Below are 19,083 nucleotides of genomic sequence, written 5' to 3' on the forward strand. Positions count from 1 at the left end.
GGTCAAGTTCAGAATGACATTTTAAATTCTTATGCTAATATTCAACACCTCTCCCTTCTCCCTTCTTAGTTTCTCTGACCTCCTTCATGTTGCCACCTCCTCTCCCTTCCTCAGATTCTCCTCTTCTATCCACCTCACTGTTCGCTCTGCTCGCTTCTGTACCATGAGGAGCTGAACTCTCTTCTGCCCTGCTCCCTAACTCTGGAATTATCTCCTACCAGAAATCTGCAACATTGATACTCTTCCCCTATTTAAATTCAGATTTAAAACCTGCCTAGTTAAGACTGCCTACTCATTGGGATACATATCATGTTTCTTTATGGTTTTTTTGTTGTTTTTTTTACTGTTTTTGTAGCCTGACTGTGTGTGTTATGAAAGACCCGAGTAATGTTTCATTATTATCATCACATTTTGAAGGCATCTTCAGTAAAGCCAGAGGGCTCAGCAAAGTTCACAGAATTGTACAAGACTTGAACTTGTTGCTCTGTGCTGCATGATTAAAGACGTCAGGCGCCACAACCTCATTAGACAGATCCGTTTCTGGGACTGTTTTGAATACAAGAAATTCATGTCTGTTTGCTGTACTTTGAGCTGACTAGTAAGGCTTTACTTCTGGTAGGAACCCTAAGACAACTCAGGCTTCTTGGATGTGTTAAAATGTTGGTTGGTGCACAGAAGTCTCTGAATGTGCAACAAAAACACATTTCCTTCTTGCTCACTTTACTTTACGAGCTTTTGTGATGTCATTTTACTAATAATTAGCATAATATTGTTACCACTGTCCTGTCCTGTTCTTGTTCCTCCAGCCTGACATTGTGAAATTCAACATTCCCATCTTGATTTAAGCTAAAGGTTATACAGCGAACAGACATATTAAGCTTCTTTGGATTCGTCCAGACTAGACATTTCCGTAAGAGCATTTAAATGGACTTATAAAAAGAACCATAGGTGGAGTCGTGCTCTGTCTGCCTACCAGAGTGGAGATCCAGCTTGAGTCATCTAATTTACACACTGATGTTATTTGGCTTTGTATAAAGCAGGCATACACACACTCGGATGGTTACAACATTTCTGGTCCCCGCCTTGTTGCAATATCATTTCCCCTGCCCTTCTGATTGTGTTCCTTTTCTACTCCTCTTGGTGGACGAGAGGAGTATGAAGTGTTATAAGACCTTTTAAAAAAATGTGTAAACTTTAACCTCAAAAGTTGCAGACATAAGCATATGTGCCTTCTTGATGCGTCATTTTAAACTTGAGAGATTTTCCTTTACTTCGGTGTGTGTGTTTGAGTCTGTGGAGCAGGAGGAGGGAATCATTTGAAGGTGTGCGTTTGTATTATGATTAAGCTCATCAGCCGCCATCTGGTCATGAGCAGGCTAATAATCAGGGCTTAGTGCTGGCAGTCCAGTTAATGCGAGCCTCCTCTTGTCAGTCTACCCATCTGTAAACAAGACGGCGCTAAAAACCTACTGTAGGATCCCACATGGACCACGGCCCATGATGATCCCAAGGAATGGCTACTTCAGAGGGAGCAGGCCTGACCATGAACGATGAAGACCTTCAGCCGTCCCTGTACCTCACCACATTATTTGAGGTCTTCATGCAGGACCAGTCACCGGCCCATACCTTGTGCTCCCTGTTTGCCATGTGCTGGTTCTGGCCGTCCAGCTCTGAACCCGAGGAGGACGACTTGAATCTGGGGTCTGCTCTACTCGGTTTGGGGCGTCTCATCAAAACCAAGGTGGCCTGTCTTGCAGAGGACATTTCTGCTTGTCTGCAATGCCAGAGAGGGTCCAAACAGGCGGTAACTATGTGCTATGGATGTAAAGATTGCAGTGTTTTGTGTTATAATTGTGTCTAAATTAATCCTGGTTTTATAAAGATATGATTGAAGTATGCAGAGATTATTATTACAGGAGTCCAGGTTGTTTGCTTCCAGCATTATTAGTATCTTAATAGTATTATAGTAATAGTAGCAGTATTATTTCCTTCCTTTTGCCATAAATTTTAAATGTTTTATTTATTGCAATATATCTGTTTTTAAACTATAAAGCATTGTTTTAGGAATGGTGTGTGCAAATAATGCAAAATTCAGACTAAATCTGCATGATTTTAGGAAAATGTGTCATTATTGTTGAGTCTTGCCATAACATTGTAATGTTTGGACACAGTTTGGACATTTATTGAGTTTTGGCCTCCTAGTCACTGAGGACTATATTTCTGATGTGGACATCACAAAAAGTAAAAGGCAGTTTACATAGCTAGCTAAATATTAGCTGGCAGAATTCTTGGTATCTGACATACAGTACAGACCAAAAGTTTGGACACACCTTCTAAGGTGTGTCCAAACATTTGGTCTGTACTGTATTATGGTCTTCAAAATATTTCATCCAAGCAGTCCTCTGTATTTGCAATGTTGGACACTTTGGAATTCTGTTCCACGCTGTTTTTTTTTGTTGTTGTTTATGGTTAATGATTTACAGATCCATTTGTTATAAAAGTCAGATCTCTTTGTTTCATTAAAAACATCAACAGCAAGTTTTGCTTTACTGTTGAGTGGATAAAAATAACGAAATACCAATGAGTACTTTCAACTTGAAAATGTTAAGATTCAGACAAAATAATGTTCTATTTCATCCCTACAGCAAAAGACACGGGTAGCAAACTCACTACCGCCGATTAAAAAAAACCCCAACATTGTACCAATCGAAGAACAAAAGTTGTATCAGAGAGGAATTTGTGTAGCCTCTGGAGGGCGAGATGATCCTCGCAGCTCCAGTCGTTGTCTCAAGGCTACCAGTGACAAGTAAAATAAAACAGAAGGTCTTACTACCTGTTCAACCTACATGTGAGAAGATGAAAAGGGAGTGAGCTGTCGTTGTCACGTGACTATATAGACTCAGACTATTTAGAGTCGGAACTTTCGTTTTGGTTTGTTTACAGTTCGGTAGATTTACTTGATCACTTGTTCTTAGTGTTTCATTTCTATTTATTTGTACTTTTTTTAATCTTTAACCACTTATTTATTTACAATTTTAAATAGACAAAATCATCAAACTTTGATTAAAACTTGAATTTTGTATTTGACAAATGAAAAGAATATTACAATAAATAATCTACCTTAAAATAAAATGAAATAACTAAGCAAAAACATATTGTTCCTCCATCAGTAGTGCCATTCTGTTGTGAAAATATATACTTGTACTACATGAAAATCACTGAAAACCGAATAGTGGCACTAATTCACATTTCACCTTCGATTCACCCGGCTTTAGTGTATTCTTAGGATGGAAGAAAAATGCTGCCATTTAGAAGTTCATGCACTTTGTCATCAGAGAAACCTCTCTAATTAAATTTGTTTATTTTTAGACATTTTGCATTTAGAATGCTGCATAATGCTGGCATTCCTTTTCCGGCAGTCATACAGTGAAGTGGATCTGAATAGAGTAGAATAGGTGCTTTAATCTGAAGCTGGCTTTATTATTAAAATACACTCTTCTCTTTAAGTCCTCTGAGACTTTGCTGAATAATATTTGTTAAGGATGAATAATAAAAGGTGTAAATGGGCTAGAGTGAAGCGCAACGGGACCGGCTCTCCCCCTCATCTTTCTCTCTCCTCCCCTCCGTTTGATTTACGAGTCAGTGTTTTCTTTTATTGGGGAAGCTTTGAAAAGAAGGTGGCATTGTGGTTCTACAGCCCGCTAAGATGGCACATGAATCACCTGCAGCCAGGTGGCTGCTGCTGCTGCTTTCTTTCTGCCTTACAGTGTCAGGACGGGGCTGTTTTCTGCGAGGGATGGGTAAAGCCACCCACGGGGGCATGCCTGCATTTCATCCTGTCTTTTTCATCCTCTGCCTCCTCACATGTGTTTGTTTATATCAGCAAAGGCAGAGCTCCTCTGCGGGTGACGTGTAAGGCTTTTCGTTTGATTTTGTGCAGCGTTTCATTGCAAAGCAGCAGCTCTACACATATTGACTCAGAGCATTAAAGGGGTGATAGAGATGGTGTTTATCGTTTGTCTTGCCTTCCCCACCCCCCCAGCTTTCAGATCTTTTTACGTCTCTTGCAAAAAAAAAAAAAAGCTTAGAAAACAATTCATGAAATCTGATTTAAATTTTGTTAATTGGTGTCATGATTCACACGTCTTCTCGATTTTAAAGAACTGCATCTGCCGAGCAACCTTAAGGTCAAAAGCCACCAATGAGAGACGCTCGACTCGAGTGGCCGATTACAGATTTTTATAAAGCTCAACTGGTACAGATTTTAACTGCAAGAGCTGTAATTTAAGACCATAAAGGAAGAGCTTTGATCCTGCACACAGTCTGGGTGAAAGAGCTGTGGCTGTAAAACAGGGCTTTATTATTTGAAAACAAAGGCAAAAAGAGATTACAATAACATGTTTTAAGCTGTCTTCAGCATCTTAATTCACAATTGCTTACTTAGTATAGCAGTTTCCATGTTTTCTCCAGAGATTACAGAACCATACTTGAATTTTAAATTCCCAGATGGATGCCAACATGTCCAAAACCATCATGTTTCTGACATTAGATATGTCATTAGATATATCTAATGTCATATCTTAACATTAGATATGAGTATTGCTGAGGACATTTAAAGCTTAAGTCAGATTCATTTTGTGTGCACAAACCTGGCCAGTAAAACTGATTATTACTTTTACTTTTACTTTCCCATTTTGCAGAATGGGTAATGGGAATAGGCTTCTATGTCACGTCAGTTTTACAACCCAGGATAAGCTTAGAACTTATTAAAAGCTAAAGAAAATACTGAATTCATATTTCTTTTCTAGAAGTTAATTGTGTCAGTTGTTGTGAAGCTAGAAGTTTTATTAAAAATGGATTGTTTTTCCCCCCCAAAACTAAATAGATATGGTTATTAATGCAAAGTGCTGTATTAAGCGAATAACTTTCTCCTGCTGTAGCAGCTGGCTGGAGTTGATGTGATTGCCTCGTGCTTTGGCAGGTTACTACAATGTGAAGGTGTGTGTCAGAAGCAGGGTCAAACTATAAACTTAGTGAAATGATTTCCAAGAACTAGAATTTTTCTTTTTCATTCATAAAAGGGGAAAAATAGTGGTCTGGTAGTGATTTTTGGAAATGGGGGAATGTATCAAAACATGTGACAACAGTTTGTATCTAATTTTTATTAAAATTGTGGTGGGAAATCTTAGTTTTGATGCAGTTGTGAATTGGGAGAAAACATATTTCTCAGTTTAACCTCCAAATTGGTTGATATTGATCTCTGGCTAAAGTCTGAGATCCACCTAAGAAGGGAAGGAATTGTAAACAAATCTTAATGCACATTTATTCGCTGCTGTATGCACTAATCATAACTTATTGCAGTGCTCAACGTGATAATCACCTTCATATCACTCACTTTCTAGAAGTTCAGGTCTATCACTAGAAAGTTTTCATCTGTTTATTAATTCCTCGTGAAGCTATGTTGTTCACTGAGCAATAGATGTCATGTTTTATTTTTGCGCGAGGCCATAGTTAACATTCCTGCCCTGTTACCCCCGCTGGCTCAGAGCTTCCCATTTTTGAGTCAGCCATTCCTCTGTGTGTGGAGGTAACAAGCCAGAACACTCTACATTGTATTGCTGCTATTGAGAGGCAGGACACCAATCCAGCCCCTGGCCTCTCCGTTAAGCTCTCTGGAAGCCACACCAGAGTTCCTCTGTAGCCGAGGAGGAAGGTGAGAGATGGAGGCGAGGTGTAGGGACCCAGACTGCAGTGATGATGCCAAAGATGGACTGTGAAAGCTGCGAGTGGAACAAGTCCCCAAAGTGGTCAGACTTTCCTCTTCTGATTGACATGCAAATCAAGCCGGCAGCAGGCGCTTTTTCTCTGCCCACGCTTCCAGAACGGCAAATCAATCAGTCTGTCCTTATTGGACCCGGCTTGATCGGGGAGGCAGAGGTGGGCTCAGAACCGAGGCGTGTGAGCCAGGCCTAACTGGGCTGCAAATGAGAAAAACATAAGGAAGGTGAAGAAAATCTAAGAAGCTTAGTGGATTTTTAAGAATTTCCAGGTGGTGAAACCGTATAACTGATATACGGCAGGTGTCATAGAGCTGATCGGTCATGCCGAAATTCAGGGGAGGCAAGCTGCACAGGAAAGGCTGTTCGCTGGCTCGCAGGACCCGGCGGCACGCCGCAGCAGCATGGAGGCTGCTCTACAGACTGCTCTTCCTGGTGACCAGAAGACTGGGAGAGGTAGTGGCACTTTACGCTCTCATGTTTGATGCTTCGCCTTGCTTTTTGTGTCGCTGCTCAAATTTAAAAGGAGCTTTTTGATTGGTATTTAAATAAAGGCAAAACCACTCTTTAGGTTCAGCATTTTTATTTGTTTTGATTGCAGGTAGATTTTACACAGCTTGAAAGAAAAGTTTAACCTTACATTTGTACGCATCTATTAGGCGTAGGTGGGGAAATCCTGTTTTTTACTTTTTTACTTTTTCTTCATAACACTTCTCAAGGTTAGAGCACACAGAGAGATCTTTCACCATTCTTTTTTAGCCCCATCTCACCTTCAGGGCTAAAAGGTTTGGGTCTGAAGGCTGAGATGTAAATGGAAATTGATTTTGTATGTGGTGAACCACTTCTGTGTTGATTTTTTTGTATGATTTTTCTGCTGAAAGATCCATCAGCAACACATTTTTAATTTTCTGGATTATTTACTGGCATTTCAAAGACATCCTGACTGCAATAAAGTACCCCTAATCTTGGACCGGAAACACTCCCACAGCATCACAGACCCTCCATTGTGTCTCACAGTGGGCATGAGGTGCTTTTCCACATACTTGTCCTTTGTTTCTGGAGTGTTTGTTGCTGAAAAGCTCAAATTTAGTCTCATCTGACCAAATCACAGAGATTCAGTTTTAGTCCAAGTAGAAACTAAAAACACAGGTTTATGTTTGTGATTGTAGAATACCTTGGAAATTATAGATTGGCATGTTGATGGTGTCTAAAAGTTATTCTAGCTGTCTTTGTTGCATATTTATTTTTTTACATTCCTTACCTTCCCACCCACTACCATATCTGAGTTTTAGGGCTGCTAGGTGATTTTTCCCTTTGAGATTATTCTGCTGCAATAATAACACAGGTTTCTTTCAAGACCTTTTACAGATTTTTTTGTTGTGTGGTGACAATTTCTACACGTTTGCATCCAATGAATTCAGAATTAAAAAAAAAAAAAAATCCAGCTAGCTGTTGGCCAGAATTTTATCAGGAAACTAAATCAAGCCCTTCTTTGATCACGCCTTGTTTTCTAATCTGTAAAGTTCTGCAGAGCCGTATGTTCTGAATCGACTTCAGGGCATGAGCTAAGGTACAAATGTAACGCGGAGCCGACACCTGTCAGCAAGAAAGCCCCTGAATAGGAATTCACAGCAGCGCTGTCAGATCCACTTGTTCTTCACAGCTCTCCCCGGCTTCTCCTCCGTCTCCTCTGGCTCACGTCCTTAGCTTTTAATTGGTTATTTGGGCTGGCTGTCAGGCTGTGTTGGTTGGATTGTTGTGAGGCAGTTGCAGTTCCTGAGTCATGAATGTGGAGTCCCCACCCGTCCTCTCTTGCCGTCTGTTTCTCTCTGCCCACCTTATCTAGTCAGGCTCCAGCAATTTTTTTATTTGATTTTTTTATGGATTGAAGTAAACGAAATTGGGTTTCTCTGAACAAAATTTAAGCATCTTCAGTCTTTCTTCTCGAGCTTTGACTCCTCCACGCTCTCATAGTCGTCTGTGAGCTTCAGCGGCACGTATTGGGCCAGTACTAGAATGTGATGAGAATTAATTAAGCATTTGAGTGGAGATTTATGCTACCAGGCACATACTTGTTTGAAGAGAACCCGACAACCCCTCCCTGTGGGTGTCTGGAGCAGAAATAAGCGTCGCATGTGAGTGTTATCACTCTCCCAAAGCCTACTCCCTTCCCTGTCTGGATGCATGAGTGGGCTGTTTGATGAATTTGTTGCTCTGATATCCTTTAACCTCTGTGCTTCCTTCAGGCCACCTCCCCCCTGTCCGTCTGCCTGGGTGGCAGTTTTCCCAAAGTGTATATCACTCAATGAGGGCTGACTGCCACTGCGTGCAGCGTCGTCACCGGCAGGCTTTCTGATCTTCAAAGGAAAAGTGTGTCAGCAGTAGTGTTTACAAGCTAAGAGAAAGCTGACACGCATTTAAGAAAATGCTGCCGATCGGCTCAGCAGACGATCAGCTTCTGCCTGGATGCTCGCGTAGCTGTGGGTTCATGTTTACGCGAACATAAGGTTGCCTGTCAAGTCAAATTGGAGACGTTCTCAGCAAGCAGGGAGACATTCGGTCCCCTCGCAATTATCAGCTAATACTCCCAAGAACTGCCTCCTTTTTTTTTTTTTTTTTTCTTAGTTGTTTCTCAGAGATGTGGAGTCTGCGCTTACATTCAGGGAGGTACACCTCTGGAATGACATTGTATAATGAGCCAGATGATGAGCTGCCGGCTTATTAGCGCAAGTCCTGATTGTCTGTGGACTCCCTGGGAGTTTGTAGAGGGGTGGCAGCTCACCCCAGTGCCCGAGCTAAGTGACTCAGACAGGCTTTTACACGCTGCTCGCATTGTGTGCAGGCATGCGCTTTGGCGGCCACAGCGTCAGAACGGAGGGCCTATCGATCCATGCCTGTACATGCTTTAGTGGGGTGAGCTACATTCGACTGCTTCTTGAAGCGACATTTTAGAATACCTGCACACACACCCGAATACACACACAGGGGAAAGTCTGAGATTGCTGAGCAGCTGTTTTTCTTGGCACTTGGACTGTCCCACTGTTCTGTGTTGCTGAGCAATATATTGAAAAAAAACTGCCGTTGCTGGCACCTATCAGCCTCAGCTGAGGTCAGGAGCTGGCCATAGATTATAATGCACATCATGTCACTCACCTGCAGCTAGAAGTAATAGCCATTATGGAGCTAGAGCACTAAGATCTTGAGATGCACCAATCAGAATTTTGTGGCCGATTTATCATCTTTGAGTTTTGTAAAACTTTGCAATTTTTATTTGAGCTATTAGTACAGCTGGCAACATCATGGAAATTGTTCAACCATCCTAAACAAAAAAAAAAAAAAAATCTCATTCTCTCTTGTTCACCACCTGAATGATACATGTGCATGTTGTAGATAATACACTCTTTTAAATAGCTTTTTACTTCTGACCTGCCAATCACAGCTCTGCACCAATTAAGCTAAAACTGACCAATTATGGTTATCTCTCATTGCCTCAACTAAATTAAACCGAACTAAAGTGAAGTGAATGTGAATTCATATTTGGTAAACAATGTAAAAAGTGGATTTATTTCCCCTTATTGCTTGCCATGTAATATAAGCAACAACTTCTTAATTGCTCACTTGCTGCAGCAGCCGCTAACAGTCTGTAACGTCTCAACCAGCCACAGGCGGAACTTTGCAATATGTTGCCTAAAGCATATGTTCGTTTTCCTGAGGCTGTACAGGTGGAATGAATAGAAAGTAAAGCAGATCATCTGCCTGTAGAGAACATCTCTGTAAATGATATGACGCTGAGTAATCCACGGGGCTCCACCTGTCAGAAAAGTATGTTTGAGCTTCCTTTTATTTAGCTATAAATTAGCACGCATTAAACACTAACAAAGTATTACATGGCAACGTGGGTTTTCCTGACCAAACTTCTGACGTTTGTTATGGTGTCAGAGGAACATTCAAATGTGCAGCAAGGCTGAGATATAATTAGTATCTTAGATGCATTGTGAAGTCTACAAAGCCAATTATTGAGTGCATGAGTAAATCTTCAATGTTTTCAGAAAACCCAAGATTTATTTACATAATGATAATATAAAGTTTGAAAAGTCAGTCATTACAAGTGAAGATATAAAGAATTTATTTTACTGAAGCGTGTGTGTGCGTGTGTGTGTGTGTGTGTGTGTGTGTGTGGAGGCATACATTCTCGGTTTTATCCGCCATTTTACTCTGCCCTCTCTGTCGCCCCCTACAGAGCGTGGACACGGTGTGCACCATTTACAATTCCTTCCAGGAAGGCTCAGCGGCTGGGGGTGTGATGGATGATGTGAAAGAAACTCAGGGAGGCGAGTCAGGCTCAAGTCCCGCCAGAGAGGGCGCGCTGCTCAGACCTTGCCCCAAGCACATGAGCGTCACGGAGAGGCTGCGCAAGGTCATCCAGGAGCTGGTGGACACGGAGAAGTCCTACGTGAAGGTGAGTCTACAAAGACTAGACAGCTGTAATATTAGTATTAGGTGTTTCATCAAACTCCGCTTCACACTTTCTAAAGATTTAGTAAAGTGATCCGCTGTCACTTTTTTTTTTTTTTTTTTTTTTTTTTTTTGAAGACATTCGCTTTGATTGAAGCCCCTGGAGAGTGTGGGATATAAAAGTCTGAGCATTAAAAATTATTCAGTTTCCTATTACACCTGTCTGGCATTATTTAATTATATCCTGATTTGGTGTTTTTGATTACAGTGCCTATTTTTCTGCTGCACAATAAAAGCCACAATCATACACTCAGGGATCCTAAAGTCTTTCATGAGTCTTTCATGATTTCTTTGTCCGAAAGTTGTCCTCTTGTATTTCCTTCTTTTTATCTTTCCTTACCCCAACGCATCATTTCTTTTGCCACTTTCTTCTGTCCTTCTTGCTCTTGTTCATTGTCGTTTCCTGTATGCTTGCTTTATTGTGTTCTTCTTTCTTTTCTTCCCCCTCAAGTCTTTCCTTCATTGTTTCCTTTGTTCCCTGCTTTCTCTCTGCCTTTGTACATTTTTTTGCCTTGAAACTATGAAAATAAAAATGTGCCGGAACCCTTCAAACTTCTACACTCTCCAGCCCTCGTTGCATTTCTTTCCCTTCTTCCAAATTTCCTTGTTATCTTTATCCGTTCCCCCTCTGTCTTCAACCTACCATTGAGTCGTAATTGAGGGAGGAGATTGCCTTCCCAGAGCAGCTTGATTCAGGTCGTTTCGTCTGAATCCATGCACCGCTGGCTGGGGTGCTGAAGGGAAGGAGGGAAGAGGAGGATGCTCATAAATCAGCCTAATGAGAATATTCTCGCTGATTCTAAGACAAGCTACAGCCATATTAAAGGAGCAGGCTGTAGGGATGGAGAGGGGAAAGAGAGGGAAATGAGGTGATTGCGGAGGTTATAAAGGCAGAACTCTGATGATGGAGGGGATTTTAAAGGATGAGCACGTTCAGGAATAGCAGGAATAAAGCACAGATGACTGACCACCTTCTGCTTCTTTCCCCACTTATAGGACCTGGACTGCTTGTTTGAGATCTACCTGAAACCGCTGCAGAGTGAAACCTTCCTCACACAGGACGAGGTAGGCTGCAGATCTCTGTCCTGCAGAAAAGGTCAAAATCATTGAGCATTTATTGCCCATCGATGAACTCATCCGGATCATCTCCCTTATTGCCACTTTAACTGGTTGCAGGAGGAATTAGCATTCTCCCTGACCTTTGAACGCCACAAAGATGCAAAGCAATAAAGGCCAACTTAGGTGTAAAGATACTCATCTTAATCCACTGATTGCTGTTCATGTTCATTTATCTGATAGCATAATAGCTAATCTTAATATATTACTGAAATATTACTGAAGCTTATTAAACACAGGCTGATTTATTGCAGTGTTTTTATGACCGTCATTTAGAGCCATGGTCATCACCAGAAACGTGTTTTTTTTTAAAAAAAGAAATGTCATCTGACAAAAAAAGCAACAAAACACATAAAACAAATACCAAAAAAAACAACAGTTCCTTTTTTAAAGAAATTGCCTTTTCACAGTGGAGTGTTGTATCCAATCACCTTTCTGAAAATTTGAGTGGAAAGAAAAGGTGAGGTAGAAAAAGGTGCAAAAATTGCAGCCTTGAGAGAATTTGGAAGCAAAGCTTGAACTTAACTTTTCTCTGAACATCTTGTCAATAACTGTCTGATTGACTGGGCTGTAATGTCACAATTCTGTTTAATAAACCTTTTCTTTATTAGTCTTACATAAAATCACTTATTCTGAAATTTGTGAATTCACTGAGATGTAAATTGTTTCTGCAGTATGCTAATGTAATCACACTTGCTGGGCATGACCTCAAGCATTGGGACACTCCTCCTGAGATACAGAAGTCGGTAGCCCTGCTGAGACTGAGGGCAAATAACATACCCATTATGAGACACAGGGACGTGTCCAGACACAGAACGGACAGGGCAGTGTTGGCCCCTTAATGGCTTTTAATGAACGGTACTGTCGACCTTGGCTGTAATGTAGACGGCACATTCATATGGCTCGTCACTAACGGGCTTTGTCAGAGATGGAGCCATCACAGAGGAGATTTTCTAACACTCCAGAGGGAATGTGTGACTGACTGTTATAAATTACAATTCATCCTAGCTTTATTTTGTTTCCATATAACCTCACATTCTCTCTTTCTCTCTCTCTCTCTCTCTCTCTCTCTCTCCTCCCACTCTGTCTGTGCTGTTCGTCTTTCATACATCCCCATCGATCAACTTCCCACTGTTCCACCATTTATCTCTCCTCTCCTTTCCTTTCTTTTCTTTTCCATCCGTAACTCTTCATCCCTGCCATCCTGCTCTCCTTGTCAGATGGAGAGTTTGTTTGGCAGCCTTCCTGAGATGCTGGACTTCCAGAGGGTCTTCCTGCAGACCCTGGAGGAGAGGATTGCCTCCAAGCCTGACTTCAGCACCCTGGAGACGCCCTCTCAGTTTAAGGTACACAGACACAGCAATATTTATACCCTTATCGATTAAGGCTTAACATCTTTTAAACACACCAAACAGGTAATCTGAGTTACTTTTCCCATAAAAAGATGTGACCTTTGAGTTTTGGAGATTTATTAGAGAAATGAAGAGTTGTGACAGCAGTACAATGTCCTGATTTATAGGCTTAGCATGACGAGTTGTGGAGTCTATTGATTAAATCTGCGGTTCAGCGGCTGAATCCAGGAAGGTTAGTGGAGAGGAAGGCTACAGAGGGGGCTTCTGAATGGTCTCCCAGGAGAGATGGAGGACGGTCATGACTTCACGTGTACATGCTCTTTCATCTTGTATAAAGCCACTTTCTGTCTGTGTGGAAACCTCACTCCATCTTTTTTTTTTCTATTTCCTGGCAGAAGCTGCTGTTTTCTCTGGGGGGTTCATTTCTCTATTATGCGGACCACTTCAAGCTCTACAGCGGATTCTGTGCAAACCACATCAAAGTCCAGCAGGTCCTAAAGAGAGGTAAGGAATCCTGATAACGGAGTTCTCACCATTACTTTTCCAGATTCACATCCCCACAGTTCTGTCCTTTAACAGCCATTTAAAATGTTAAATACCAAAAAGTGAGAATTATGACAGATGTTTTGTGGGTAGGCTTCATATATAGAGGATGAAAAACCCCACAGACTGGATGGATAGATAGATAAATGATGGGCAAAGAGATAGATGGGTGGATTGATGGCTAATGGCTGGAGAGATGGCCAACGAGATGGATGGATGGCAGATAAATGAATAGATGGCCAATGGGTAGATGACTGGGTGAAGGATGAGAGTGGACAAATGGATGGATTGAGGATGCTGTGGAATATTATGGCAAATGAAAAATAAAGCAAGGAAATTTCCATCTTTACTTTTTCCAGCCCAAACCTGGATAATTCGTAAATTCCATGATTTTCCATGACTTTGTAGGAACCCTGCAATAAGCACTGTGAGCAGAGGATCAGTGCATGTTAAGTACCTGCTTCCAAACTTTCTTCTCGTCAGCTTCCTTACACCTGAGTTGCATCAGTGACGTCCCATGGCACTCGCTTCTCTATTTCTGGCCATCAACTCTTAGGCAGCAAGTCAATTATGTATGAAAGCAAATATCCCAGAGTGAGGCATGTGGATGAAAGTGAGCTGACTGATACCTTTCCAGTTTTCCATCTCCTACGTCTGGCGCAGAAATTCTGTGATTTGCTATTTCAAAACGAAGACATGCCCGCCCAAAGTCAGACTTTCAAATGATCCTGTTCACTTGACTGCTTGCTTTTTACAGCATGCATGTCCATGTAGAAAAATTAAAAGTTAATTTGTGCATGCCAAGATGTCTGGCAAAACTTGGGATTGCTGCCCAGTAAAACAGGACAATGTAAGAAGAGCGGCTGCTTTGCCAACATGGGAGGGTGGCGAGGGCTTAAATCTGCCATATTAACATTTGGGGTATTCCTTGAAGTAAGCAGCCGGGCGGATATTTAATCGGATTAACTCTCCAAAGTCGATGATGGGCCAGAGTTACCTGGAGCAAAAATAAACACTTTGAGCATTTTCTTGAATATTTTGATCCTGCAAATAGTGTTTTGTTCCAACAAGTGTCAATAAAATTTTGAGAGTAGAACATTTAGTTTTTAATATAACAGGGTTATAAATTGTTGGCAGCAGGAAAGTAACCAACAGTTATCTAAAGCTTAAAATGATGAGGTGTACCTTTATTATAGTTGGCGCTCACGAGTTAATGCAATAGTGGGTAGCACAAAATTTGCACAGTGCAGATAAAAGCTGCTTTGTGTAATCTCTGATAGCTAGTTTGCTCTGAATCAGGGAGAACTCCCTGCTCAGCCCTTAAACAGGTGCAGTCTTCTTCACCCTCCTCTCCCCCGCAGATCATGAGTTACCTCGGCTTCTGTTTATTCGTTCAACAGTAATCGCCTGCCAATTACTGCAGGAGGTTCCGATGCAGCCGGCTGTCTGTACCTGAAAGTGTTATAATTACTGCTGTAATGGCCCCCTCCCTCCTCTCTGTGGAAGCATACCGCAGTGGGAAAATGTCACCGCCTTTACAGACAACTCATTTTGCTGCATGCATCAAACTTTACTCTCATTCACACTGTTGGCTTCAGCAAGGATTGTGCAGGTCAGATCTGAGAGGTTAAGTTGCTTCTACTTAGCAAGTTAATTTAAAAAAAAACAAAAAAACAACTTTGCCATTTGTTATATCATAGAGGTAATTTACTGATGCAGTATCAGTGGAGTAGATGCAGAAGAAAGCTGCACTACCACCTGCTGGAGACAAGTTATTGCACCATGATTCTGCCCTTACAAGACGGACATTTGCAGCCGCATTTCAGGAAATCCAAGTACCATTCATTTAAGAAGAAAAACAATCTATTTCAGTAGTTCAGTTCTAAAAAGTAAAACCTATATTATGACTATTTTTAATGTGTTTTTCTTTCATTTTTTTACTCTATTTTATATTTCCTCCCATTAATGTTTGACAACACTGATGTGCAAAAAGATAAGGCCAATCCCATTCAATGATTAGAAATCATAGTAAAACAGTTTGTTACAAATGGCAACATACAGTATTTCAACGCAGCATATTTTTAAAAATTATTTTAGATGATCATGCTTTATAGCAAATGTAAATCTAAAGTTTGGTTTGGTCCATTTTTTTGGTCCAACCAATAAAAATGTAATCTTATGATATATATATAATAATGGGGCAGGCTGTCATTGACATCCTCTCTATATAAAAAGATGAGCAAGACACTCTAGGTCATTTGGAGAAAAAAGGTGTATATTAATGGAAAGTTAAGTGGAAGAAAAAAAGTGTAATTAAAAAAGGTGCACAAGCAACAAGAGCAACATCCAGCTGTAAGGGGATTGTAAATTAAAGTCTGGTCATAAACATACTTTGAGCAGGTGAACATTTCTAAGTTAAAATCTTTTTTTGTTTTTCATGGTTTTATTTATTTTATTTAACTATGAAAATTCCAAATGATAAATGTTTGAAAATCTAATGGTTTTTTTTTTTATATGAGTTGCACTTAGATTTAATTAACTTAATGACTGAAATAAATCAACTATCCATGATATTCATATTTATTGAGACACACATGTAGATTCAACTTTGGTCTATCAAAGGTTCATCAGGAAACTGACAGGATGATAATGAAGTGGTGAAATATCTCATGCAATTTTATCGTTTTTTTTTTTTTTTTAAATTAAAGCAAAGACGGATCAGGCCTTTAAACAATTCCTGGATGCAAGGAACCCTACTAAGCAGCACTCGTCCACCCTGGAGTCGTACTTGATTAAACCAGTGCAGAGGGTCCTTAAGTACCCCCTGCTGCTCCGAGAGCTGGTCTCCCTTACTGATGCAGACAGCGAGGAGCACTACCACCTCACCGGTAGGAAAACACATGCACGGTTGAGAATCTGCACACACTCACACTTTTTGGATGATTTGATTTCATGCACATAATGATCAAGTATCAAATCTTAACCAAATACTGCATGTAAAACCCTGATGTGCTGCGTGACCTTGCAGAGGCTCTGAAGGCCATGGAGAAGGTGGCGAGCCACATCAACGAGATGCAGAAGATCTACGAGGATTTCGGCTCCGTGTTTGACCAGCTAGTTGCAGAGCAGACGGGCCTTGACAAAGAGGTAAATCTGCGTTTCCAGATAAGATCTGTAATTGTAATGTCAGAATAGTGGAGATGCACGTAGTTTATGAGCTTGGCCGATTACAAATGCATGAGAGCTGTTTTATTTAAATGCGTCTCACATTGTTGCAAAAAATATGAACGTACAGCTTCTTCTTCTCCGTCCTCAGCTCATTTTTGAACTTTCCTCTTGTGTCCCCGTCAGGTCACAGAGATTTCCATGGGTGAGTTTCTCATGCATTCCTCAGTGGTCTGGCTCAACCCTCATCCATCGCTGGGCCGCATGAGAAAAGATCCAGAAATTACTGTATTTGGTGAGTCTTGCAGCGCGTCATTTGTGGATGTTTGCACAATTAAAATCCATGTAGAACAAGTGAATTTGGTTTGTTAGAGAAGTGCACAGAGGTGCATGTGAACAGCACTCTGACTGAGACTCTCTTTGAATTTAAATATCCATAGCTGTAATGCTGATGTATGCTTTAAGGTTTCAAACTGGCAGTTGAAATGCTTCTGTGGGTTCCCAGGAGGTATTTGCAGTCAAAATCTAAGATGCTGACGTGCTTTTTTTTCTTTTCCTCTTATCCCCCACCAGTCTTCAAGAAAGCAGTGATATTGGTCTACAGGGAAAACTACAAGCTGAAGAAGAAAATGGTAAGAATAGCATCTGTTATACTTTCCCATGACACAAATAGTGTGTTTAGTTTGAAAAGTGGCATTTTCTACTTTTATTCCAACATGGCTTTGTTTTTCTCTGCTCCCTGACCAGATGAATCCCCGTTCGGCACTTTGTCACGGCGACTCAGACCCGTTTAAGTTCCGGCGGCTCATTCCTCTCTCTGCACTGCAGGTCAGGCTGGGCAACGCTGCAGGTAAGAGGCTGGCAGATCGCCATATTATCCCCCCTCCTCACACTGCCCCGCTTTTCACATTTCAGCTCAACACCCCTCCCTCTTCTTATCTCCTTCTGAAAGCATAAAACATATTTGAACTGTTTGATTAAAAGCTTGGCCTTCATTTCTTTCCCATCTCTCTCCATCTCTTTTTCCAGGAACGGAAAGCAGCTGCATTTGGGAGCTGATTCACTCCAGGTCTGAAGTGGAAGGCAGACCGGAGACGGTCTTCCAACTGTGTAGCAGGTCAGAGAGTTATCATTTAGGTAGTTTATGTTAATGCTTTTATGAATTCATAGTTTAGTTTATCCAGTGAAGGATGCTCTACTGAAGGGCTCTTCTCTCTTATTCGTTTCCCAATTTCCTAACATTACAACCTCAAGCTACATATTTTACTGGGGATTATTTTTTTGATAGAAAAAAGTCTGTGCATGTAAAGTGGATTAATAATGCATGCCACTCTTAAAAAGTGTATTTTTCTTTTGCTGTATGGAGTTGATCATATAAAATCCCTTTATAATACAAAATTATTTTATTTTTACTTTGGTGAAGCAAAAAATCCATTCAAAAACCAACATTTTTATTTACAATGTATTTTATTCAAGAATAACTAAAAGTAAAGAGTTTCATGTGGAGGTAGAAGACTTTTTAAAAAATCGTCAAGCAGAAATGAATTTTCTTGTAGTCTAAAATGTACAGGGTCTCCCTGCCCCCTCACAGCTACAGGTGCTTCAATATGTTAGCAAGCTTGAAAATGTCATTCCTGATTGGAAAGGTCAAACTTTGCGTGTCTTCAATTGGAAATTGGGACTCAGCCTTTAGAGTAGACCTGCTGCTGCTGCTTTGCATCAAAATAAGAGTTGAGGTGATTGGAGAAACGGGGTTTCTCCTGGGCTTCTCCTTTTAGGCCCAGAACTTGCTAGAGGGAACAAATTTCTCTTCCAGCCAGACTGTTGAGAGAGAGGGATGTCAGCGTTTTCCTAATTAACCTATGACCTGGGTAAAGAAATTATCTGTTTCCTCCAAACATAAATCCAAAAGGTTACCCTACAATAGTATATCTGATATAGTATTTGATATAAAAACTGTAGAGAAACTTAAAAACAGTAACAAACAGGAAAAAAAAAAAAACATCTCGCTGTAAGAGTGACAAAATGGCTGATATTTACACAATCAAAAATAATCCAATTATTATTTGTCAACATTTTCATTGACTTTGTCATTACACTTCAGGAATGGATTGAAATGCATTTCCATAAAACGTCCGAGGTCGAATATATTCATCAGGTAAAATTTGAAGATGTGAAAAACCATTTTAATGAAATCTAGTAGATCTCTGGAAAAAAAAGACAAGCTGACTTATTACTGAATATTGGATCATGTTTTAGAAAAAAAACTGTTTTAAAGTCAATCTACTAGAAAATAGTTGCAGGTGGACAGATTAGAATACAGCTTCTAATCATAAATGAAAATTTGCTCAATAATAAAAAAAAAATGTGAAAGTCTGTGACCTGGTTAATAATTTTCACCTGCCTCTCCTAGCAACAGTTAGGAGCCCATCATTCAAAAGCTCCGTTTTTTTTTTCTTCAGAGGCTTTACAGAAGACTGCCATGCCTGCTGTAGTGTTAACATTTAATAAATTATTTTCACAAGCACACTGATGACTGAGGGCTGTGACCAAACTGGTAATTCATATTACATACTGTGAAATTGAAATCACTTCTAATGAATCAAATCAACCGT

The 19,083-nt window shown here is 40.5% G+C and overlaps 1 protein-coding gene across 4 annotated transcripts in view; it reads left to right on the forward strand.

Annotated features, from left to right (window-relative positions):
- Positions 1–19,083, forward strand: part of tiam2a (TIAM Rac1 associated GEF 2a) — a 99,863-nt gene that overhangs the window by 77,523 nt on the left and 3,257 nt on the right. For all 4 annotated transcript variants that reach the window (XM_044143815.1, XM_044143813.1, XM_044143814.1 and 1 more), the window contains exons 16-25: positions 10,018–10,236; positions 11,289–11,357; positions 12,629–12,754; positions 13,156–13,264; positions 16,012–16,191; positions 16,332–16,450; positions 16,655–16,763; positions 17,042–17,100; positions 17,216–17,318; positions 17,498–17,585. In XM_044143815.1, coding sequence (XP_043999750.1) covers positions 10,018–10,236; positions 11,289–11,357; positions 12,629–12,754; positions 13,156–13,264; positions 16,012–16,191; positions 16,332–16,450; positions 16,655–16,763; positions 17,042–17,100; positions 17,216–17,318; positions 17,498–17,585 — 1,181 coding nt within the window. The remainder of the gene's footprint in view (positions 1–10,017; positions 10,237–11,288; positions 11,358–12,628; positions 12,755–13,155; positions 13,265–16,011; positions 16,192–16,331; positions 16,451–16,654; positions 16,764–17,041; positions 17,101–17,215; positions 17,319–17,497; positions 17,586–19,083) is intronic.

This window comes from Gambusia affinis, linkage group LG16 (assembly GCF_019740435.1).
Source record: "Gambusia affinis linkage group LG16, SWU_Gaff_1.0, whole genome shotgun sequence".
In the NCBI taxonomy this organism is placed as follows: domain Eukaryota; kingdom Metazoa; phylum Chordata; class Actinopteri; order Cyprinodontiformes; family Poeciliidae; genus Gambusia; species Gambusia affinis.